This window comes from Carcharodon carcharias, chromosome 14 (genome assembly GCF_017639515.1).
Source record: "Carcharodon carcharias isolate sCarCar2 chromosome 14, sCarCar2.pri, whole genome shotgun sequence".
Taxonomy (NCBI): domain Eukaryota; kingdom Metazoa; phylum Chordata; class Chondrichthyes; order Lamniformes; family Lamnidae; genus Carcharodon; species Carcharodon carcharias.
Genome location: NC_054480.1, coordinates 39,807,972 through 39,833,915, shown reverse-complemented (window position 1 = coordinate 39,833,915; position 25,944 = coordinate 39,807,972). Strand labels below are relative to the sequence as shown.

At 44.5% G+C, this 25,944-nt stretch overlaps 1 protein-coding gene across 2 annotated transcripts in view; it reads right to left on the bottom strand.

Annotated features, from left to right (window-relative positions):
• Window positions 1-219: 219 nt before the first annotated feature.
• ptgis (prostaglandin I2 (prostacyclin) synthase) overlaps window positions 220-25,944 on the bottom strand; it is an 85,540-nt gene continuing 59,815 nt past the window's right edge. For both annotated transcript variants that reach the window (XM_041204456.1, XM_041204457.1), the window contains 4 exons: window positions 14,918-15,071; window positions 6,980-7,161; window positions 3,634-3,785; window positions 220-759 (listed from right to left, as the gene is read on the bottom strand). In XM_041204456.1, coding sequence (XP_041060390.1) covers window positions 612-759; window positions 3,634-3,785; window positions 6,980-7,161; window positions 14,918-15,071 — 636 coding nt within the window. In that variant the 3' untranslated portion in view covers window positions 220-611. The remainder of the gene's footprint in view (window positions 760-3,633; window positions 3,786-6,979; window positions 7,162-14,917; window positions 15,072-25,944) is intronic.

The window sequence follows — 25,944 nt, the reverse complement described above, 5'->3', positions numbered from 1 at the left end:
CTAATACTTCTTCATTTACTCATAATAAGATATGAGTTATTAATTCTATAGTTATTTCATGAGTTATCTCATTTATACTATGATGCCAAACTCTGAAATGGTCAGTTAACCAACATGTGTCATTGGTACATAACAATAGATGGGGGTTGGATTAAACCTGTTATTTGAGATTCTGTCATTCTTTTCACAGCAAAAAATGATCATTATTGTTGTAAAATGCTTTGCAGTTTTTCAATTTTTTAAATATTAAAGAAAACAGGGACAATAAAAAGGCTCGAAAGTGTTTTGGCTAAAACTATTTTCCAGTCCTCCAATTCATTCACTTATTCTAACAGAGGTTAGCTTACTTAAAAGAAAAACTCATTATTTCTTGGTATGTAATTCTCACAGAAATTCTGTTCTGAACTATAATAACAATTTTCCAAAAAGGTCGCTTGTTAACTCCTCTCTCCATCAACTGGTCTTTGTAAAAGGAAAACAATTGCTGAACACAACAGAAAAAGATAAATTTTCATCAAGTGAATATGGATGTTTGAGTTGCAAAAACAAGCGTGATAAAAATCCCTGCACACTGGAGGATTCCGATATCTGTTGCTTTGTTGTCCTTTGGGCTATTCAACCTTGAGTTTATACTGAAACATGATATCATTTTCTGGCTGCATCAGTCCAAATCCGTATCTGCTTGTGTTAAAGGCTGGGATGTCTGTCTTTGGATTAGTAAGCTGAAAATCAAAACAGCTTAACATGATAAAAACAAACCTGTAAAACAAAATATACAATTAATTTCAGTTAAATTCAATGAAGGTTGTTAGATAAGTGATGCAGTTGAATGTTTACAGTTAAAGATATTTCTCTGATACAGGGGGCCAGATTTTCATGAAGGAGACGGGAAGCAGGAGTCAGATGAGTTCCCGACTTCACAAACCTGACTTCGTTAAGGAGGTGGCAACGGAGGCGGTGCATGACAAAGCACACCTCCACTTGCTATCTTTTTATCCTTTCATGGGGTGTGGGCTTTGCTGGCTAGGCCATCATTTGTTGCTCATCCCTAATTGCACTTGAGAGGGTGGTCGTGCTCTGTCTTCTTAAATCGCTACAGGTCATGTAGTGCAGAAACACCCACAGTGCTGTTAGGAAGGGAATTCCAGGATTTTGACCCAGCAACAGTGAAGGAACAGTGATATATTTCCAAGTCAGGATGGTGAGTGGCTTGGAGGGGAACTTCCAGGTGGTGATGTTCCCATGTGTTTGCTGTTTTTGTCCATCTAGGTGATAGAGGTCATGGTTTGGAAGGTGCTGTTGAAGAAGCCTTAGTGAGTTGCTGCAATGTACTTGCATATAGCACACACTGCTGCAACTGTGTGTTGGTAGTGGAGGGAGCAAATATTTAAGTTGGTGCATGGTGTGCCAATCAAACAAATTGCTTTGTCCTGGTTGGTGTTGAGCTTGAGTGTTGTTGAAGTTGCACTCATCGAGGTAAATGGAGAATATTCCATCACACTCCTGGCATGTGCCTTGTAGATAGTGGACAGACTTTGGGGAGTCAGGAGGTGAGTTACTTGCAATAGAATTCCAAGTCTCTGACCTGCTCTTGTAGCCACAGTATCTATATAGCTGGTCCGGTTTAGTTTCTGGTCGGTTCTAGCCTCCAGGATGTTGATGGTGGGGGATTCAACAATGATAATGTCATTGAATGTCAAGGGGGATGGTCAGATTTTCTCTTGCTAGAGATTGTCATTGCCGGCACTTGTGTAGTGCAAATGTTACTTGTTACTTATTAACCTAAGCCTGAATATTGTCTAGGTCTTGCTGCATATGAACACGGACTGCTTCAATATCTGAGGAGTTGCAAATGGTACTGAACATTCTGCAATCATCAGTGAACATCCCTACTTCTGACCTACGATGGAGAGAAGGTCATTGATGAAGCAGCTGAAGATGGTTGAGCCTAGGACATGGCTTTGAGGAACTCCTGCTGTGCTCCTGGGACTGAGACAAGTGCCTCCACAACCACAGGGGAGTGACAGCTTTGTTTGATTGACATCTTTATTACCTTGTAAAAACATTATCTTTCTTTGAAGAGTTTTTTCAATGCTCATGTGTTTATTTACACAAGGTTAAGAGGTGTGAAGCGTATAAATGCACTTTTGTCATTGATACTATGAATGGCTGTGATTGATTGACAGCTTTATGAGAAGGTCAGGGGCAATGTATTTCAAAAGGAATGTCAAATGGATTATTTTTTTGGTTCCCACTCAGAATTTGGTTTCTCCATGGATCATAACTCCTCTGAGGCACCGCGTTTCATATTTACTAACAGAACAAGCCCAACTCCATCAAAATTTCATGAGGTGGAGAGGTTGAAATGCCATGCAATAGTGTCGGCAAGGGTGAAAATGCTACATGCAGACTGGCTGTTCTCACCCTTACCCTGCACCAGAAAAAGTTGCTGGAAACATGAACTGGGGTGGGAACCCCGGAATCAGGTCCTGCCCCCCCCCATTTTTAAAGTCCTCCCAATTCAGCCCATCTCCATGAAAATCTGGACCAGAGTCACTGGTGTTCTTGGTTTGCCTGATCTGTAGACTGACATTTTCCTTTCTGTTTTCACCTTCTCCATGAACTAGGTGGATAGAATAGCCTGGATATGAAATAAGTAAATGGAGTTAACCACTTCAAACTGAGCAGGAAGGGTGGCATAAGTTTTTACTACCATGGGAAAGAAAACTTTGGGCAGAGATTTCTCAGAATTTTCCCAATTTCCTGCCACAAATTCAGAAGTCCTGGAAAAACAGTGCAAGCATCCATTTTTAGCCACTTGTGCTGTCCCTCCAGGAGTTCCATTGATTCCTAGCACTTGTTTGCACCATATAGCACTCCAGTCTAAAACAGACAAACCTCTCTTAGCTGAGATAGGCAGCAATACAATTCAAACTGGCTTTCAACCATAGTCATCTGCCTGCTCTTGTAGGTGCTATAAAGGTGATGAAACTTATGTGACACAGCCATTTCAGGCAGCTAAGGGATTTTCCAGGAGGTCTTGTGGCACAGATGGTCTTATCCTTGTCTCTGAGGCAGAAGCTCTGGGTTCAAGTCCCACTCCAGGACCTGATGGCCAAGGAAGGTGTGTTTATAATGCAGTCAAACAGTTTGAGTATCAACCTACAAATCCTTCCGACACATGCCGCAGGCAGAGTAGGAGTGATTCCTGCTCAGCCATGTGATGGTAAGAAAGTTGGAGCCTCTATCATCACTATCCATAGCTCCAGCCTACAGCATGTAGGTAAAAGTGCATGTTGTCACAACAACTCTCCATCCCTGAGTGAACTGTAACATACCACCACCGCATGGGGATCTCTGCAATATAGGCATGTATTTGTCAGGTGACAAATGGATTTTTCAGGAGAGTTCTGGGGAATTCATCAAGTTTTGCATTACAACCAGACAGCCACAAGTTATGGCATCTCAGTTTTATGGCGTTGCTGGCTTTCCTGTCACTCAAGGTACATTAGTTGCTTTGTGAGCTTGTTACAGTTGAACCTGGTAATTTCTCAAGGCGAGTTATACAGAAATATTTGCACTTTATAGGCAAATGACATATGAGAGTTTTCTGTGAATCTATATGACACTTACACTTTTAGGCTAGTTATTGCAAAGGATTGTCCAACACAAACATTGGTTCCTGCACCCCAAGGCATGTTGTAGTACTTCAGCTGTTTTCCACCCTTGAAGAAATCTGTTTTCTTTGTTCCGTTTTGGTTCAAAAATCGGTCATACTTAAATTTCTGTAAGTTCAATAAGAAAATGTCACAGCTAAAGTCATATATCTTGGAGTTTAGTGATGCAGTAGCAAAATAGTTCACAAGAAAGGAAGGCATGGAATAGAGAGCAAGCTGCTGAGAAGGACTGAAAATTGGCAATGCCACAGAGAGCTCAGTTCTATGGCAAAGGGTGCCCTAGATGTCAGTACTGGGAACATTGCCATTGACAGTATATATAAATTGTATAGAACTAGGCATAAAAATAAAGTTATCCAATTTTGTAGATGACAACAAATTGGTTCTAAAGAATAGGTAAGAGGTGCCAGAGCACAAAGTAATCTAGATAGATAGGGCTAGATCTTCAAAAAGTAGGCTAACGTGTGGAAAATGGCATTTATTGTAAAAAAATTGCAAGCCAATGAGAACTGAAGATATGTAAACAGTGCGGTGGCATTGTTAATAACTGAGACCAGAGCAGTGCAGAATTCAAAAGTGGACCACAGGTCTCTGTAACTTCCTATTACAGGTAGTTATTGGGCAGAAATTTGTCCCCGTCGGGGGTGTTGTGAGGGGGCAGGCATGAACCCGATTGGGGCCATGCCACCATTTTACGTGGGCGGGCCAATCAAGTGCTGTGGGGACGGGAGTGAGGGGGATGATTCCCTGAGTTGGGGCCTGCGCTCTTTTGCAAATGTGTTTCACCACATTTCTACTTCTCCTTAGTTCTGAAGAAGAGTCATACGGACTCGAAAAGTTAACTCTGTCTTTCTCTCCACAGATGCTGAGATTTTCCAGCAATTTTTGTTTTTGTGTAAGAGGCAAAGGAGGTCAACTGTGTTAATAAGGAGGGAATTGAATGGATATTTAATAAGTGAAGTGATTGAAAGTCAAGAGGGGCGGCATAGTAGGTGCTATCTTCTGGATCCTAGGATCTGCCTGATGCAGCATAATGATTGTGTCCAGGTATGTAACTTCCTGTTTCTATGCAGTGATGATCACAGAAATGTGATTTCTACCATTTTTGGTATCCCTTATGGTCAATGATCTCAGCTAGAGTTTAATCTTAACTGTTTTCTTCAAGACTTACTGTGGCAGAGTCAATAATGGCTTGTATTGTCATGGCCTTCAATAAGGTTGTTGTTAAAATGGCTTCGAATTTCATTTGGTCTGATAGTCAAAGTCGTCTTGTTTTCAGTTAAAGCCACATAATAAGTTAATGCTGTCATTCCAATGCCCCTGTTCGGTTACAATTCTGTTACTGCTGTTTGACTGGCAATTATTGACAGGGACAATAATGAATTATTAATGTTGAGGCATCAGTTAAATTTCTAACCCTAGCCACCACAGTGAAATGCTTTGGCATTGATCAGTAAAAAATAATTGGTTTCATTTGCTGAATAGTTAAGTCACAATATTCGCTTACTTGGCTCCAGCCATGCCTTTTATATATCCAAAAAGTAAGCAATTATGAGAAAAGCTTTGAAGCAATGTTGTTCTTCCCTGAGGAGTAGGACATCCATTTCAGTCAGCATTGACTGATACAGAGCAGTATTTGTGCCAGTCAGGAGACTGCCCTCCTAGCTGAAGGAGACTCCCAGATGAAGTCATCAGTAAATATACCAGAAATAACAGTGCTAATTACAGCACTATGAGGGATATCAATGAGAATATAACGTTGTCCTTGTAAAGTCTGTATTTGATTTGCTTTCAGCTGGTATTCTTGTAAAAGAAAATAAGGACATATAACGATCTACAGGATGCAGAGTTTGCTTTGGCAGCCCTGCTCTGCAACCTTTATCACCGAGAAGGACAAGAGCAGCAATGTGGTCGGAACCATTGTCCCTAAGTCACGACTTAAACACATAATGTGGCTCCTTCATTGTTGCTGAGTCAATATTCAGGAATTCCTCATCTGCCACCATATTGAATGCACCAAAATGATTGCAGCAGTTCAAGGAAAAAGCTCATCACCCCCTTCTCACAGAAACTATGGATGCAAAATAAATATAGCATTGCCAGCATTTCCCAATCCTGAGAACAAAATTATAGTAATGTCTTTTAACAGCCAATATTCTCCTCTGTCATACTACCTGACATCAGAGCACTGCCCCTAAGGAGGGTAATTCTAGCCAGGGAGATTTTAACCCTAGCCTTCTGGTGGAAACAGAGCAGGTAAATAGTTAAAATGCTCAGGAAGTGTCTTACCTGCCACTTCCCTCTGACAATCCTGATTTTAACCTGCTCCTTTGAGCAGTTATCAAAGGCATCCATCTAAATTCAGGAAGGTCCTTCCTTCATTAATATGCAGATGACTTCATCAGGTCCTGACTGCAATTTTAACTAAGGCCTGTGCAACAAAGCTGCTGCATCTTCTCTGTTAGCCTGAAGCAGGTCAGGCATGTGAAGAGGTGCTGTGAGGTAGGTTTTTACTTTTGCTTGTGTGGCAGAGGGGTACTCTGCCAGACCCCACAAGGAATATTTTGGTTTCCCCTACCTCAGACCCATACCTGCACTCTAACACTCCACCCCACCACCACCCTCACCCCCACCACTGGCCCCCAGCTTCCCTCCCACGAGACCACTACAGCATCTTCTTCCCAGAATTATCTGTGTGCCTGTGTGTAACTATGCAACATCCAATATCCTGAAGGCCAGCAACATGGTAATGAAGTCTGCTATGATTGATCATCCTCACGCTGCCACCATTTGGGTCAAACTAACTGATCCATGTGGTTTCCCACCAGAAGCTAAAACTGATCCAAACAACTTGTCCACAGGACAAAAACAGAGTTACCTGGAAAAACTCAGCAGGTCTGGCAGCATTGGCAGAGAAGAAAAGAGTGGATGTTTCGAGTCCTCATGACCCTTCGACAGAACGGTCCACAGGACACCACCTTCCACAATGCAACATCTCTTTAGTACTGAATTGAATTGAAGTCAATTACTGGACCAGTGGGACTTCTGTCTCAGCAGCAAAAGTATGAGCAATTGAACCAAATTGATAGCTTGAACTTTGCTTTAGTTACAGTAAGTTTTTAAAACATCATTCAATTATGTTTGGTATTTAATGATTTTGAACTACGGTCTTTGTCAGCTGGTAAAGGATAATACTGTTGAATTGATCTCATTTTAGTAATATATTTATACCATGTAGAATTTCATGAGTGAATGGTTTCTCAGCCATTTATGAAATGCACGATTAGATGAATCTAACTTACCTCAGGTTCTTCATAGATCTCTGGGTCCATCTGGGGACTTAAATAAGGAAACAGGCAGAGTCTGTCTCCCATGCGGAGGTGATATGTTCTGCCATCTGCAAGCTGCAGTATCATGTCCTGTAGAACTTCTCTGGTAATAAATGGCGCTGCTGTCAGCCGCAGAGTCTCATTTAAAACACTATCTGTTAACAAAAAGGAAGGGCCTTTACTGCATTTTCTGAAATTAAAGTAAATTAATCCACCTAGTTTGCCCACACTGTTCTGTTAAATTTTCCAGTGAAAAATAATAGGGATACTGATAACACACAAAGAATCAATTTTATTATCATTTTTACACTATCATGAATTTAGGACTGTTTGCTCTGAAATTACACTGAAGGGTGGATTTGCTGGTTGCAAAATGTCATCCCCAAATAAGCAAAATGTATTCTAATGCAGATTCTGAAGCCACCAGGAGAGATCACCATCTCCTTTAAGCCATTGCAAGCTCTTAGAATAGAATGGTTACAGCACAACAGGAGGACAATTGGCTTATTGAGTCCATGTCGGCTCTCTGCAAGAACAACTCACCTAGTCCCAATCCTCCGCCCTTTCCCAGGAGACCTTCAAGTTTATTCTCTTCAGGATTCTTATCCAATTCCCTTTAGCAGTGCAATCCACATACTAACCACTTGTTACGTAAAAATATTTTTCCTCATGTCAACTTCGGCCCTTTTAACTGATCTTCTTAAATTGGTATCCTCCGGTTCTCAACCCTTCCACTAATGGAAACAGTTACTCCCTACCTACTAAATTTAGCCTCCTCAAGATTTTGAACACCTCTATCAAATCTCCTCTTAGACTCCTCTCTGAGGAGAACAGTCCCAGCTTCTCCAATTTATCCACGCAAGTTTCTCATCCCTGGAACTGTTCTCATAAATCTTTTTGACATTCTATCTTTGGTTCTTTGGTTCTTTTGGTTCTTTGGTCTTTGGTTCCTTCCTAAAGCATTGTGCTCAGAATTGTACACAATACTCCAGGTAAGGCCAAACCAGTGTTTTATAAAGGTTCATCATAACTTCCCTGTTTTTGTACTCTACTCCTATATTTATAAAACTCAGGATTGCTATGCCTTCTTAACCATTTTCTCAAGCCATGTTCAACGATTTATCCTTGTTTATCCTGGGGTTGTGCATACTTTTGAATGTTATTGAATTTACATTGCTTCCCTTTCTTCTTATTACCAAAATACTTTACACTCTCTCCATTAAATTTCACTGGCCCATCCCACCAGCCTGGTTATAACCTCCTGAAGTCTACGACCATCCTCCTCACAGTTCACAATACTTCCAAGTTTTGTTTCAAATTTTGAAATCGTGCCCAACTCTAAGGCCAGGATATTTTGGATGGCAGAGTTTGCCACTCTGGCATCGGCAGTACACAGCCCTGCCGACACTGCCTGCCCTGCAGCCATTTCACGCATTCGAATGAGCATCAATTGGCTGGAGAACGGACTTCTGCCCCTCACTCGGGAGGAAGTCCTGCCTTAGCGAGCTGCTGGCCAATCAGATTGGCCGGCAGCTCTCTGGTCCCTGCAACGCCAGAAGCTGCAGTGGACAGAAGTAGAACTTCATGTAGCTCATGGAGCGTAAGTTCCAGGAGTGCAGGAACAGGTGAGTTTTCGGGGATTCAGGGCGGGGATGGTAAGAAAGGCCTGGGGATGGATGGTGGAGGATTGGGCTGTCGGGGGAGAGGCCAGGGTGGGGAGGGTGGTCCAGTAGCTACCAGACCTTAAGTGAGGGGGGGCGGGGGGGTGTTTTGTCTGAAGTTAGAAGGGGGATTCTGATGTAGGTGCCTCTCCCTTCCTGCCTGAGGCCTAAACCTGATCATTTTCGGGTTTCCCCCATACTCAGGAAATCCTCCCGCCAGCCTAATAATTAACAGTTAAGGGCCTCAGTTGGGGCAAAGGTGAGCCTCTCCTGCTCTGAGACCTTGCCCACCTCAGCGTAAAATCACTGAGAGGTTGGGGCAGGAGGGAACCCAGCAGGAAACCCATTCACGCTCCCCGGACATAAAAACCCACCTGCGGCAGGGCATGAAATTCAGGCCTAGGTCATTAATATATATCAAGGAAAGCAGTGTTCTCAGAAATAATCCCTGGGGCACTTCACTTCCTACAGTCCAAAAAAACAACTGTTCACCAATACTCCATTTCCTGTCTCAGCCAATTTTGTATTCATGCTACTTCTGTCCATTTTATTCCATGGGCTGCAACTTTCCTGACAAGCCTATAATGCAGCACTTTACCAAATGCATTTTGGAAGTTCAGATACATCATATCTACTGATATAAAGACAAAAAAACTGCGGACGCTGGAAATCCAAAACAAAAACAGAATTACCTGGAAAAACTCAGCAGGTCTGGCAGCATCGGCGGAGAAGAAAAGAGTTGATGTTTCGAGTCCTCATGACCCTTCGACAGAACTTGAGTTCGAATCCAGCAAAGAGCTGAAATATAAGCTGGCTTAAGGTGTGTGTGTGGGGGGCGGAGAGACAGAGAGGTGGAGGGGGGGGGTGTGGTTGTAGGGACAAACAAGCAGTGATAGAAGCAGATCATCAAAAGATGTCAACGACAATAGTACAATAGAACACATAGGTGTTAAAGTTAAAGTTGGTGATATTATCTAAACGAATGTGCTAATTAAGAATGGATGGTAGGGCACTCAAGGTATAGCTCTAGTGGGGTTTTTTTTATAATGGAAATAGGTGGGAAAAGGAAAATCTTTATAATTTATTGGAAAAAAAAAGGAAGGGGGAAACAGAAAGGGGGTGGGGATGGGGGAGGGAGCTCACGACCTAAAGCTGTTGAATTCAATATTCAGTCCGGAAGGCTGTAAAGTGCCTAGTCGGAAGATGAGGTGTTGTTCCTCCAGTTTGCGTTGGGCTTCACTGGAACAATGCAGCAAGCCAAGGACAGACATGTGGGCAAGAGAGCAGGGTGGAGTGTTAAAATGGCAAGCGACAGGGAGGTTTGGGTCATTCTTGCGGACAGACCGCAGGTGTTCTGCAAAGCGGTCGCCCAGTTTACGTTTGGTCTCTCCAATGTAGAGGAGACCACATTGGGAGCAACGAATGCAGTAGACTAAGTTGGGGGAAATGCAAGTGAAATGCTGCTTCACTTGAAAGGACTTAGTTTCATACCCTTACGCCCTCACCTCAATGAATTTCGGGCTCGGCATGATACTGAACTCTTCTTCCGCCGTCTTCGTCTCTGGGCTCACTTCTTTGGGCAGGAGTCCTCTCCTAGTTCAACGGATCCTTTCACCCATCTCCAATATTCTCCCTCCACCTGGACCCCTCCCTCTGGATTCTTACCTTCTCTCGATCTTTTCATTGAGAACTGTCGGCGCGACATTAGTCGTCTCAATTTCTCTGCTCCTCTCACCCATTCTAACCTGTCTCTCTCTGAACTTACTGCACTCCATTCTCTCAGGTCCAATCCTGACATTGTCATCAAACCCGCTGACAAGGGTGGTGCTGTTGTTGTCTGGCGCACTGACCTCTACCTCGCGGATGCTGAGCGTCAACTGGCAGACACTTCCTCCTACTTCTCCCTGGACCATGACCCCACCACTGAACATCAAGCCACTGTTTCCAGGACTGTCACTGACCTCATCTCCTCTGGGGATCTCCCTCCCACAGCTTCCAACCTGATAGTCGCCCAACCTCGGACGGCCCACTTCTATCTCCTACCCAAAATCCACAAACAGAACTGCCCCGGTAGACCGATCGTCTCAGCTTGCTCCTGCCCCACAGAACTCATTTCTCGTTATCTTGACTCCCTTCTCTCTCCCCTTGTCCAGTCCTTTCCCACCTACATCCGTGATTCTTCTGACACCTTACGTCACATCAACAATTTCCAGTTCCCTGGCCCCTACCGCTTCCTCTTCACCATGGACGTCCAATCCCTCTACACCTCCATCCCCCACCAGGATGGTCTGAGGGCCCTTAGCTTCTTCCTCGAACAGAGGCCTGAACAATCCCCATCCACCACTACTCTCCTCCGTCTGGCTGAACTTGTTCTCACGCTGAACAATTTCTCCTTCAACTCCTCTCACTTCCTCCAAATAAAAGGTGTGGCTGTGGGTACCCGCATGGGCCCCAGCTATGCCTGTCTCTTTATGGGGTATGTGGAACATTCCTTGTTGCAGTCCTAATCCGGCCCCCTTCCACAACTCTTTCTCCGGTACATCGATGATTACTTCGGTGCCGCTTCATGCTCTCGTCAGGACTTGGAAAAATTTATTAATTTTGCTTCCAATCTCCACCCCTCCATCATTTTCACGTGGTCCATCTCTGACACTTCCCTTCCCTTCCTTGACCTCTCTGTCTCAATCTCTGGTGATAGACTGTCCACCAATATCCATTACAAACCCACCGACTCCCACAGCTATCTCGACTACAGCTCCTCACACCCCGCTTCCTGTAAGGACTCCATCCCATTCTCTCAGTTCCTTCGCCTCCGTCGCATCTGTTCCGATGATGCTACATTCAAAAACAGTTCCTCTGACATGTCCTCCTTCTTCCTTAACCGAGGTTTTCCACCCACGGTCGTTGACAGGGCCCTCAACCGTGTCCGGCCCATCTCCCGCGCATCCGCCCTCACGCCTTCTCCTCCCTCCCAGAAACATGATAGGGTCCCCCTTGTCCTCACTTATCACCCCACCAGCCTCCGCATTCAAAGGATCATCCTCCGCCATTTCCGCCAACTCCAGCATGATGCCACCACCAAACACATCTTCCCTTCACCCCCCTTATCGGCATTCCGTAGGGATTGCTCCCTCCGGGACACCCTGGTCCACTCCTCCATCACCCCCTACTCCTCAACCCCCTCCTATGGCACAACCCCATGCCCACGCAAAAGATCCAACACCTGCCCCTTCACTTCCTCTCTCCTCACCGTCCAAGGACCCAAACACTCCTTTCAAGTGAAGCAGCATTTCAATTGCATTTCCCCCAACTTAATCTACTGCATTCGTTGCTCCCAATTTGGTCTCCTCTACATTGGAGAGACCAAACGTAAACTGGGCGACCGCTTTGCAGAACACCTGCGATCTGTCCGCAAGAATGACCCAAACCTCCCTGTCGCTTGCCATTTTAACACTCCACCCTGCTCTCTTGCCCACATGTCTGTCCTTGGCTTGCTGCATTGTTCCAGTGAAGCCCAACGCAAACTGGAGGAACAACACCTCATCTTCCGACTAGGCACTTTACAGCCTTCCGGACTGAATATTGAATTCAACAGCTTTAGGTCATGAGCTCCCTCCCCCATCCCCACCCCCTTTCTGTTTCCCCCTTCCTTTTTTTTTTCAATAAATTATAAAGATTTTCCTTTTCCCACCTATTTCCATTATAAAAAAACCCCACTAGAGCTATACCTTGAGTGCCCTACCATCCATTCTTAATTAGCACATTCGTTTAGATAATATCACCAACTTTAACTTTAACACCTATGTGTTCTATTGTACTATTGTCGTTGACATCTTTTGATGATCTGCTTCTATCACTGCTTGTTTGTCCCTACAACCACACCGCCCCCCCTCCACCTCTCTGTCTCTCTGTCTCTCCGCCCCCCACACACACACCTTAAACCAGCTTATATTTCAGCTCTTTGCTGGACTCGAACTCAAGTTCTGTCGAAGGGTCATGAAGACTCGAAACGTCAACTCTTTTCTTCTCCGCCGATGCTGCCAGACCTGCTGAGTTTTTCCAGGTAATTCTGTTTTTGTTTTCATATCTACTGCATTACCTTCATCAACTCTCTCTTAAGCACAATTTTCATTTAACAATTTGATGCTGGTTTCCCTTAATTATCCAAGTGACTCATTAATTTTGTCCTGGATTATTGTTTCTAAAAGCTTTCCCAGCACTGAGATTAAACTGACCGGCCTGTAGTTGCTTGGTTTATCCTTACACCCTTTTTTGAACAAGTGCATAGCATTTGCAATTCTCCAGTCTCCTAGTACAACCCATACATCTAAGGAAGAATATGACTACCACCTCCACAATTTCTACCCTTAATTCCCACAGCATCTTCAGATGGTTCTGGTGATGTATCAACTTTAAGTACGGCCAGCCTTCCTTCTAATTCTTTGTCAACTCTTAGCCCATCCTAAGTATCTCAATCACCCCATCTTTCACTGTGATTATGGCACCATCTTTTCCCTTGTTAAGGACAGTTGCCAAGTACTCATTTAATATTTCAGTCATGAGTGCTGCCTCCATGATTGATGTGCTTTTTGGTCCCTAACTGGCCTACCCCTCTTCTTGCTACCTTTTTACTATTTATATGCCTATAAAAGACTTTGGATTCCCTATCATGATGGCTGTCAGTCTTTTCTCATACTAATTCTTTCCTGCTCTTTTTCCCTTTTTCACTTACCTTCTGAACTTTCTAAACCTTGCCCTTCCACATTGTGACAATTAGGTTGACTCCATATGAAACTTAAGTGACTGCTTAAACTCATTTCATGTAAACATAAGATAAATGAGAAAAAGCAGCAGGAGTAGAACACATGACCCCTTGAATTTGATCCACCGCTCAATGCCATTATGGCCGATCTTCTGCCTCATCTCCACTTTCCTGCCCACTCCCCATATCTGCTTGATTCTCTGAGAGACCAAAGATCTATTTATCTCAGCTGTGAATATATTCAATGATGGAGCATCCCCTCTGGGGCAGAGAATTCCAAAGATTCATAAACTCCTGTGTATTGAGATTCCTTCTAATTTCAGGTCTAAATTATTGACCCCTTCTCCTGAAAACCATGTCCCCCAGAACCCTGCCCTTTCAGAATCTTGTCTAATTCAATGAGATCACTTCTCATTCTTTTGAATTCCAGAGAGTACAGGCCTAATTTGCTCAACCTCTCATCATAGACCAACCTTCTCATCCCAGGGACCAAACTAGTGAACCTTCACTGTAACGCCTCCAATGCAAGTTTACCCTTCTGTAGATATGGAGATCAAAACTCCACACAGTACTCCAGTTGTGGTCTCGCCAAAGCTCTATACAATTGAGTAAGACTTCTTTAATCTTGCCTTCCAATCCCTTTGCAATAAAGGCCATGCATGCCATTTGCCTTCCTAATTGCTCATTGTATCTGCATGCTAACTTTGTGTTCTTTGTACAAACACACCAAAATCTCTCTGAACATCAACATTTAAAAAGTTCATGCCTTTTTGAAAAAAACCTGCTTTTCTCTTCTTACTACCAAAATGAACAACCTCATTTCTCATATTATACTTCATCTGCCACCTTGTTGCCCACTCACTTGAACTGTATATGTAGGACCCTTTCAACTACTACAAAGAGAATAATTTCATCCGGCATTCTTGACTAGCTTTGAAAGCAAGTGCTACAGTCAAAGGACTATGTATGAACTTATTCCCTGGTCCCAATAAAGTTCAACTGTGTTTAATTGAGATGAGAAGTTCACATGATCAAATATTAATTACAAGTTGACCAAACACTACCTGTACAATAGTCATTTTTACATTAGTCTTAGCATGACAGTTGTACCAATGCTTCCCAATGTGTGGGTCTCATGCACCCAACAGTAACACAAAAATAAACTTGCCAGATCCACAACATTGCATATGCATGAAAATAGACCTCAAAAAGGAAACATGAAAACGTCAGTGCACTTAATCTTCAAATTTAGTCAGTATTAGAAAAAAATCACATCAGAAAATAAAACTACAACAGACTGTAAATTCACAAATTCCAAACCATAAATTAAAGATATTCCTATGAAAATTGAAATAGAGTTGGATCCATGGGCTACATTTGGCTAAGAGCTACTCACACTATTTTACAAAAACTATTTTTATAATTGGTTATTAACTTTTGGTAATTATGAAATGAATAAAGCAACATTTTAAGTAAAGTAAATGGTACCGAAAATTGGAGTATTGTCAAGAACATCCTGGCTAATAGTAGACATTGCATGGTTAAAGCCAATTTTCTTGATTTCTTCCTGGACTGCAGACATTGTTTCTGGATGTTTCAGCAGGAATAATAGGAGCCAAAATGCTGCAGGCCCAACATTACCCTAAAAAAAAATCAAAAATTTATGTTGTTACATCTTTTGACAGGAAAGTTTTTATTTATTGAGCTTTTCAGTACATGTGCCAATGTGAAGTGTCAATGGCCATAAATAGACATGTAGGACACAGCTTGGAGGAATCTTTGTTGACAGACCCTTTAGAAAACTGTCAGAGATTCAAGACAGAAAAAGATTGAGCTTCTATACATTCTCTGACTAAGAAACCTTCACAGTATCTAATGAACTGCACAGTTGCCTTTTCTATATCAATTTTAATTTGGTATACGTGTTTTTTTAGAGTAGGGAATGAAACAGCCATTCATAATAAAAGAGCCAAACTTATTTTTCTTTGCAACGTATCAGGTCTGTATTTTTTAGGCTTATGTTTTGCAGTGTCAGTTTGTGACTCCCAGTACTGTTAATACATATAACGTCTGATGAGGGTGCCAATCTTCCATTAGCCCTGGCAACTTCATTTATTTTTGTCTCTTCTGATTCTGCCACTGAGTTTCTGATTTAGAATATTAGGTTTCTTGGTTTCACTACTTGGTATATCCAAAGCATCTCCAGTTTGGTGTCTCTTCCTAAGCACCAACTATTATCTCACTGTTTTGAGCACCTCTTCCTTTTCCTTTAAGGACCACTGCTTAGGCTGCTCAAACCTTCGAAATGCAAGTTGGTTCATATGCCAACATCATAAGGCAGTTTGACAGTTATCTTACTGGACTAGTGATCTGGAAGTCTGGACTAATAATCCAGAGGTATAAATACAAATTCCTTCACAGCAGCTGACAAACTTAAATTCTGTTAATTAAATAAATCTGTTATTAAAAGCGAGGAAGAATAATGGTGACCATGAAACTATGAATAGTTGTAAAACCATACCTGATTCACCAGTGTCCTTTAGGGAAGGAAACCTGCTGTCCTTACCTGGTCTGGCCTACATGTGACTCCAGAGCCACAGCAATGTGAATGACTCTTAACCAACCCCTTAAATGGTTTAACAAGCCGCATTGTTATGCCAAATTGGTGTACCATAACAACAAAACTAGGTATCGATCTAGTCATAAAATTAAGACATAGCGAAGGAGTACCCAGCCCATTCAGCCCTTCAACATTCTCACTAATACCAGGGGACTTGTGCCAAAATTAGGAGAGCTGTTCGACAGCCTGACATAGTCATGCTCACTGAATTGTACCTTATAGCCAAATGTCCCAGCTACCTCCATCACCGTCCTTGGTTATGTCCTGTCCCACTGACATAAGAAACTCACCAGAGGTAGCGGCACACTGGTATACAAATGGGGGAGGGAGTCCTCAACATTGACTCCAGACCCTTTGAAGTCTCACGGCATCAGGTCAAACATAATCAAGGAAACCTTTGGTTGATTACAACTTACCACACTCCCTCAGCTGATCAACATTACTTGGAAGAAGCACTGAGGACACTAAGGGCATAGATTATACTCTTGGTCAGAACTTCAGTGTCCAAGAGTGGCTCAATGGCATCAATATTGACAGAGCTAGCAAAAGCCTGAAGGGCACAGTTGCCAAACTGGACTTGTGGCAGGCTGTGAGGGGACCTAAATGAGGGAAAAAAACCCACTTGACCTAGTCTTCAATAATCAAAGATGCATCTGTCCATAACAGCATTGGTTGCAGTTCTTGTGGGGTTGCAAAGTCCCATCTTCACACTGAGGACAAGTGTCATTGTGTTTGGTGGCACTAATACTAGGCTAAATAGGATGGATTCAGAACAGGTCTAGCAGCTGAAAACTGGCACCTATGAGGTGTTTTGGGCCAGCAACAGAATGTATTCCACCACAATCTGCAACCTCATGGCTCAGCATATTCCTCACTCTACCATCGGGTGGGAGCCACTGTCCTATACATCAAGGCAGCATTTGACTGAGTATCGCATAAAGGAGCCCCAGAAAAATTGAAGTCAATGGAAGTCTATGGAAAACTCTCCACTGATGGGAGTCATACCTAGCACAAAGAAAGAAGGTTGCCTTAATTGCTGAAGGTCTGTCATCTCAGCATCAGCACATCACTACTGAAGTTCCTTGGGGTAGTGTCCTAGGCCTAACCATCTTCAGTTGCTTCATCATTGACTTTCTCTCCATCTTAAGGTCAGAAGTGCAGATGCTCACTCATTATTACACAGTGTTTAGTTCATTCACAACTCATCACAATATGAAGCAGTTCACGCACTTGCAGCAAGACCTGGACAACATTCAGGTTTGGACTTGTAAGTATAGTGAGTAACATGTGCATCACACAGTGTTAGGCAATAACTCTATCTCCACCCAGAAAGAATTCAACCATCTCCCCATGACATTCAACAACTCTACCATCATTGAATTCCCTACCATCAACATCTGGAGGTTCATGATTGACAGAAAGTTAACTGGAACAATCACATAAATACTGTAGCTCTAAGAGGAAGACAGCCAGCAAATTCTGTGGTGAGTAACTCACCTCCTGACTCCCCAAAGTCTGTCCATCATCTACAAGGCACAAGTCAGGATGTGATGGGATACTCGCCATTTACTTGGATGAGTGCAGCTCCAACACCATTCAAGAAGATCAACAATATCCAAGAAAATGCAGCCCACTTGATTGGCATGCCGACTATCACCATAAATAATCACCCCCTTCACCACAGGTACACAGTGGCAGCAGTGTATAACATCTACTATGGTGACTTGCCAAAACTTCTTTGACAGCATCTCCAAAACATGCAAACTCTAATCCTGGATGGCCAAAGGCAGCTGACAGATGGGAATGCCACCACGAAGTTTCCCTCCAAGTCGCACACCATCCTGACTTGAAAATATATTCCTTCATGGAACTCCCTACCCAACAGCACTGTGGGTGTACTATCGCAAAATGGATTTCTTAGCAGCTCAAGAAGGTGGCTCACCACCATGTTCTCATCAGCAATTAGCGATAGGCAATTAATGTTGCCCTTGCCAGCGATGCCCATATCCCATGGATGAATTGAAGTAAAGACTCTGAATAGGGCCAACAAATTTAGGAGTCTAGGTCTGAATCAATTTAGCAGTGGCCTGAACTCTCATGCAGATTGGGTCTGGGTTTCTGCACTGCTATAAAACATAAAACAGTTGCAGCAATGTCAAAATTAATTCCCAAAATCCTTGACCAAGCTTTTGGAGCTGCATTTTAAATGAGTTGAGAACTGGACATGGAGTCTAGTTCCAGGTCCTGACCCTGCACAGTGTGCTTTAGGCATGCCTCGCCACAATTTTCAGTTCTGCAGCCAAGTAAAGGTCAGGGCTCGGTGTCCAATCATGGATGCCAGTTGGGCTTCTGACACTGGAGGGCCAGTGGGAGGCCCTCCAACATCCAGTGATTGACAGCATCACTAGCTCTGAAGATGGAAATGAGCGATGATTGGAGCTGGGTTTATTGTCTTTTTTAAAAAAGCCAGATGCCCAGCCATGATTCTGGAGGTGCAACCCCTCCAGGGGTTGATAGTTTTTAAAAATTCATTCATAGGATGTGAGCATCACTGGCCAGACCAGCGATTTTTGCCCTTCCCTAATTGGCCCTTGAGAAGGTGGTGGTGAGCTGCCTTCTTGAATCGCTGCAGTCCATGTGGTGTAGGTACACCCACAATGCTGTTAGGGAGGGAGTTACAGGATTTTGACCCAGCGACAGTGAAGGAATGGCGATATCTCTCTAAGTCAGGATGGTGAATAGCTTGGAGGGGAACTTACAGGTGGTGGTTTTCACATTTATCTGCTGCACTTGTCCTTCTAGATGGTAGTGATCGTGGGTTTGAAAGCTGCTGTCTAAGGAGGGTTAGTGAGTTTCTGCAGGGCGTCTTGTAGATAGGACACACTGCTGCTACTGTGCATCAGTGATGGAGTGAGTGAATGTTTGTGGTTGGGGTGCCAGTCAAGTGGGCTACTTTGTCCTGGATGGTGTCAAGCTTCTTGAGTGTTGTTGGAGCTGCACTCAACCAGGCAAGTGGGGAGTATTCCATCACACTCCTGATTTGTGCCTTGTAAATGGTGGACAGGCTTTGGGGAGTTAGGAGGTGAGTTACTCATTGCAGGATCCCGAGCCTCTGACCTGATCTTGTAGCGACTGTATTTATATTGATAGTCCAGTTCAGTTTCTGGTCAATGATAACCCCAAGAATGTGGAAACTGCTGATTAGCAGTAGAGTAATGTAATCAGAAACAAATTTCTATCCCTTTTTTCAGAAGATATTCTGAAGACAGAATATCATGTAACCCTAAGGTTGGAAGCTAAACCTTTATGTCCCTTCACAGCAAGAAAGGTCCCTCACCCATTCTTAGACAAAGTCAAGAGTGAGACTGAACACAAGTTACAAAAAGGGGTCATCTCTCTCCAGTAGCCATACCGATGAATGGTGTTCTGGAGCCACAGTATTCATATGGCTAGCCCAGTTCCGTTTCTGGTCAATGGTAATCCCCAGGATGTGGCCTAGAGGCCGTTATGGGTCTGCTGGGGGAGTATTTCACATGATCTATTATTCCCCCTGCAGACCCCACTGCCCTGAACCCACCATGTAGGCCTAGACATGGTCCAATGCTACCTGCATTGCCGACCAAAAATCCTAGTCAGCATATGAACACAATTGGGCTGCTCCCCACCCCCTTTCAAAATAGCTAGGGGTCAAGATGGTGGCGCCGATCCTGCACAGAGGCTGGCAGTGTCAAATTGCATGTGTGCCTCTGACCCAACCTTTTCAAAATTCAGCCCTTGGTCATAGATCCTAATATCTCTTTCTCTGGCTCAGCAGTAGTTTTTTCCTTTGGCTCTGTGAAGAACAATGGGACATTTTATTTTCTGCTGAAGCCTACTATAAATACACTCTATTGTTGTTTCCTCACACCTTTTGAAGCGTGTTAGTTTGAAATTGTGCATTAAGTGGTTAAAAAAAAAGTATAATGTCTGCCTTTCCCTCCCCACTCCCCCCATTCAAATGGCCAAGTAGATAAAGATATTGAGGACAGAGGTTCAAGGTGTGTCATCATCTGTGAAACAGTATTCCAGCAAGAAACAGCAACCTTCAGAGAAAGACAGGGAGAAATTGGAAGTGAAAAGAGTTTCACGTCCAAAAGTTCATTTGACAGGAATGGAGACTTTTATATTTCCACCAGTTTAGAAAGATAATCATTATTGCCCAACCTGATTGACCTTGTTTAACTAGTAATTTTAGACCTTATTTGGTGTGCACTGATGAAACTTAGCCATAATCTGATAAATACTTTCAGCTGCCTTTCATCCTGTGATCATTAAAATTATTTGTGATGAGAATCTCCAGTAGAGAACTATTGTCATAAACTATCTAATGTCCCAACAAAGCTGCATCTGGATTTAAAAGCAAAGCAAATTGCAATATTTTGGTTATATTTTTCACTATTCTATAAATTCTTAAAATATACAAATCTTGAATTCAGTGTGAATACTGGGTGGAATTGTTCCAGATTTGCGCTAAGTGCGGTGGTGGGCAGATAAAACGTTGTTTTACCCGTCGGCCGTACTGGCGGGTTTTCACACTGTATCGTCCCAAACCCGCTGCATCAGTTATGCATTCTTGGGAAACATGCCATTTCAATGGTGGGTGGGCTCTCATTCGCTCGCCACACCATCACCTCTCCGCTTCATCACTCCGGGCGTTATATTTAAAGTCCAGCCGCGCGCACACATCTCAGTGCTTCCAGCCCACGACTACTGCAGGGAAGATGTCCACAAAAGGCAAAAAGACTGCAGCCCCCAGGTTTAATGATACCTCACTGGAATGCCTTTTGGACACTGTGGAGGTCCGCTGCGATGTCCTCTACTCCCGCCATGGCTGCAGGATGGGCAGTGGCATCACCAAACCAGCATGGCTGGCGGTGGCAGCTGTAGTCAGCGCCAATACCCTTCAAAAGAGGACAGCCACCCAGTGACGCTACAGGATGAATGGTCTCATCCGTTCTGCCAGGGAAAGTCACTCTTCTCATCACTCTCAACTCACACACTCACAAACCCATCACAAATCCACAGGGATCTCACACCTCAAGGCAAAACGCCACTAAATCTCACACACACCCTCACATCTCCATCAGGCTCATATCCTCTCGAGCTTGCATCTTCATCCTGTCCATGGCTCCTCTCACCACATAAACATTCTAAGCAGTGCAATGTGTCCTGATTATACTTCATCTGGTTTCATGCAGGAGAAGCCTGCTCACATCAGCAGGGAGAGGTCCCAGACAGAGGGTGGAGTGGCCCACATTAGGCCCCCCCACTTACTTTGAGGAGCGTGCCATCGTGCTGACAGGTGAGGATGTGGACCCTGCCTGCAGCGACAGTGAGGTCAGGGGTGAAGACCCACCTGAGGATCCTGCATCACATCACCCCTCCCTCAACACAACTGTGAGTGCTCTCTCTCCTGCTTTTGGTTCTGCTGCCATGCACTATTATCCCTACTTTGATTCACAGGGAGCTCTGCCAAGGGACTGACACCCTCAGCCAGCCAGTCCCTCAGTTCCATCCAGGTCTTCATCTGCAGCCAAGAGGAAACCACCTCTGAAGTGAAGAGGTGGAAATAAGAAGCCTGGAAGGCCCATCACACCACTTATCCACACCATCCACCAGTGCAGAGTCACACACCTCGGTGGGACCTAGATCTAAAGCAAGCTTGGGTTCACAATCTGGTGGTCACCACATGGACACATGTCCACAGCAGGAGGAGGCAGTTTTGTGCAAGCTCCACGGCACTCGGAGAACTGCGGGGGATCAGGCATCTGTGAGGTCCGAGGCAGATGATGAACCTCTGCCAAATACTCAGCGCCAATACCCTTCAAAAGAGGACAGCCACCCAGTGATGCTACAGGATGAATGGTCTCATCCGTTCTGCCATGGAAAGTCACTCTTCTCATCACTGGATTTGGCCTTCTAACTCATCCTGGACAGTCAGCAGATGGCGGGGGAACATCATGCAGAGCTGTTGAAAGCCCTCAACAGACCGGCATACGAGTTGGAGGAGTACGGCCACCTGCTCTCTGATGCAGTGGTGCTCACATGTGCATGCATGGAGTTCTCCATGGGGACGATGGCAGACGCCATGGAGATCCTAGTCCAGTGGAATGCTGAGATATCTGCACTCCATCATGGGAGCCATGGGTGAGCTCCTGCAGTGGCAACGCAAGAGGGAAACTGGGCACCTCAACATCCCTCCAGGTGCTCCTTCCCCTCAACAAGTCAGGCCAGGAGCCTCGGGCACCTGAAGGGAGGAGGAGCAGCAGCTGGACACTGCTGGGTCATCCACTCAGGAATATCAGAGGCTGTCCTCACCCTCCGAGTCCCCTTTGCCTGTGACCCCCTCAACCTCATCCTCTGTCACCACAGAGGGAGCAGCTAGCCCACAAATGATTCTGGAGGGAAAAGTGTATGTGTGGCAGGGCCTTTCAGAGTCTTGTTCAAGCACTCTCACATGCACACGATCCTTCAGGTATCACACTTACCTCATGTCCTGAGCATTTGCAATGCTGCCCGCTGGGATTCATTTTCAATTGTCCATCTGAGCTGACCTGCATCTCTGCCCACCCAATGATCACACTCCCATGCAGCACCTGACCAGACCCACCATGATTGTCGTTTCACTTTTGATTTGGGCAGCATGGTCTGGATTCGCTTTTTCGTAAGCTCCCCGTCTTCTCCCCTCTCCCAGTCACCCATTTCCTTTCCCACAACACAGTTGACCCCTTCCCCTGGCATCACCTTCCACTTCTCCTCTGTGACCTATCAGCCACAACCCTTTTCCTTCGGGGATGTCCAGGTGAATGTGCACATTCCCTTCCTTCCTCAAAATCTCACGCCCATCCACATTAACCTCTCTGACCTCCTCCTTCCCACCCCCAGGGTCGATGTCTGTCTCCGAGTCCCCACCAACCACCCTCACTGTCCCTTCTATCTCTACTGTTGAACCCTCACCCTCCTACCCTGCCGCCTCGCTCTGCCTTCAGTCATTCTTACTATTCCTTCTTACCATGCCCACCCTCAGTTCGCACCCCTGGAGGCAGACATGGACCTGTCAGACCCCTCCCTTGCACTTTCGCCTGCATCTCCCCCCCTTCACAACCTTCCCCCACTTTGCATCCCTACCTCCATGGAATCCCTTCTGCCCTTCGCACCCCTTCCTACCTAGAACTCCTCCACCCCTTCACGCTCCATTCCTCCACCCTGGAACCCCTTCCATCCCTGGAACTCCTGCCCCCACCTTGGTCCTCCCACCTCCCCTGTACTACCCCCCCCGCTTAGTCCCTCTCCCTTCCTAACTCTTTCCTCCACCCCTACTTCTTCCGCCACCCTTAGTCCTTCCCCCCTCCTGACTCCTTCCTCCAGCCTTACTTCTTCCTCCAACCTCATTCCTTCTTCCAGCCTTACTCCTTCCCCCTTACTGACTCCCTTAGACACTCTTTCTTCTTCCTCCAGTTTTACTCCTTCCTCCACTCTTACTTCTTCTCCCCCCCTTTTCTTTCCCCTCTCCGTTCTCCTTCCTCGTCCTGGACTAGCTCCTGTCTCCGCACTCTTTCCTCCCCCCATACTCCCTCCCCTCTCCACATTCCTTCCTCCCTCCCCTCTCCACACTGCTTCATTTGCACCTTCCACACCTCCCTAACATCTACCTCCCCAATTGCTGTCTTCTACCCTGTTACCCCCTCCTCCCGGTTACTCCCTCTCCCAACTCCCAACCTCCACACCCGACACCTTCATTCTCCCCACAGCCTCACCCATCATGATACTTTCATTACCCCCTCCCAACCTCACCTCCCAACACCTTCATTCTCCCCATAACCTCACCCACCATGATATCTTCATTACCCCCTCCCAACCTCACCTCCCAACATCTTCATTCCACCCCTCCCAACCTCAACCCACCGACACCTTTATCCCACCACCCCCCAACCTCACCCCACCGACACCTTCATTCCCTCCCGCCCAACCTCACCCCCTGACACCTTCAATGGTGAGTATCCAACTTCCGTGAATTGCTTCGCAGTAGAGCCATGACCATGAGAATCCACCCAGCATGCCCTGGATGCTCCTCCAGTGTGTCGTTGATGTCAGGCTCCAGCATCTTCTGCTCCTTGGATGTCCGCGATGTGAGCAAGACCCTGGCGGTGAGTCCTGTCTTCTGCACATCGTAGTCGTCAAGATATATTTTACGCAAGCATGTTTTCCCGCTGATGTGGGCGGATAATCCAGCAGTGGGGGAGGGGGAATGATTCCAGCAGGCTGGCCCTATAATGATATGCTGATCTATTACAATGAGGTGCCCTACATCTGATGGCAGAGAATGCGGCCCACCATCAGCGGGCTGAGCAGACGATCACAAACTAGTTTCGCGCCGTCATGAAGCAGATCGCTCCATCTCCTCCGGTCACGCCACCAAACATGTCAGATACCAGCGGGCATGGAAATTCCCAGCCACTGTCTTTCAGTTTAGAATAAATTCTAAATTGGTCAGCAACTTTGTTTCGTATAAATATCCTAGGAAACTGGTAACCTTGAAGTGCATGCATTGTCATGGAATTAATATGGAGGTTTCCAGTTACAGCACTGGTAATGCACCAAGTCTAATCAATCAGATCACTCCAAATGGCAATTTGTCCTCGATTTCCATCAAACCAGTCTACTCCTCTTTCTAACCATTTAGACTTTACAGTCTTCAGTGAAATGGTTATAAATTGAAAGTGTCATTAAAATATTGAACACATTTTGCTATAATTATCTTTCATAGAGACTAGAAATACACAATTTAATCAAATTTATCTGAAATTGCTAGATATGAAAACTCACTTAATCAAGTGCACTCAAGTTATTTTCACTTACGGTTTGCCAATGGAAAGAACAGATTCCACTTCAATCTGCAGAATACCAAAAGGGCGTCTCATTATCAGGACCCCACTTAATAGCTGAGCAGTTTCCAAAGAATTATTAATTGTAGCATCCTTATGATTTTCCTTCCTTCCCCATATCATAGACTTTACTGCAGATTGTTATATAGGGGATAATTGAGTTTAGGAGTTCAGATATCATTAGGCAGGGATTTTTGAGTCATCACTACCATTGGTGAAAATTAAGGACATGGGGAAAATTTCCAGGTTCTTCCAATCTCCTGCTGAACGTTTATGGAAAATTGTGAAAACCACCGGGAATCAAAATAAATGGCTGAATTTAGTCATTAATGGAATTTTTATGAAGTATATGGGCAGGGGCAGGGGGATGGGGGAGCAGAATTCACCAATTCCAATTAAATGTATCTATTTCGCAAATGGAAAACAAAGGAGATATTCCCTCCTCTTTCCCACTACTCAACTCCTCAATCTAGAGTCAATATTCCATCAATGTCAATATGTTCACTGCCCAGACAACAAAAGGCCCCTCAGAAATAGGTGAAAAATGGGGGGATGCTCCAGTTAATCAAATGTAGAGAATTTCCATGGGGTTCTCCCAATCTCCCATTGTAACTTCAACAGAAGATTGGTGGAAATCCGAGAGAAATGTCTACAAGAAGATTCTGCTGGTCTTCATTTGACATGGATTGGTAATTTGGAAAACGCTTGCAGAAATTCTAGCCATATATAGAAAGAAAGAACTTAATTTTATATAATGTAGTTAATAAAGTACTTCACAAACAATTCAGTAATTTTGAAGTGAGCGGAGTGACTGTTGTAATAAAGGATAAGATCTGACAAACGTCATTGTGAAATGACCAGCTCATCTAGTTTTAAAGATTTTTTTTATTATTCATTCATGTGATGCGAGTGTTACTGACATGGCCAACATTTAAATCCCATCTCTAATTGCCCTTGAGAAGGTGGTGGTG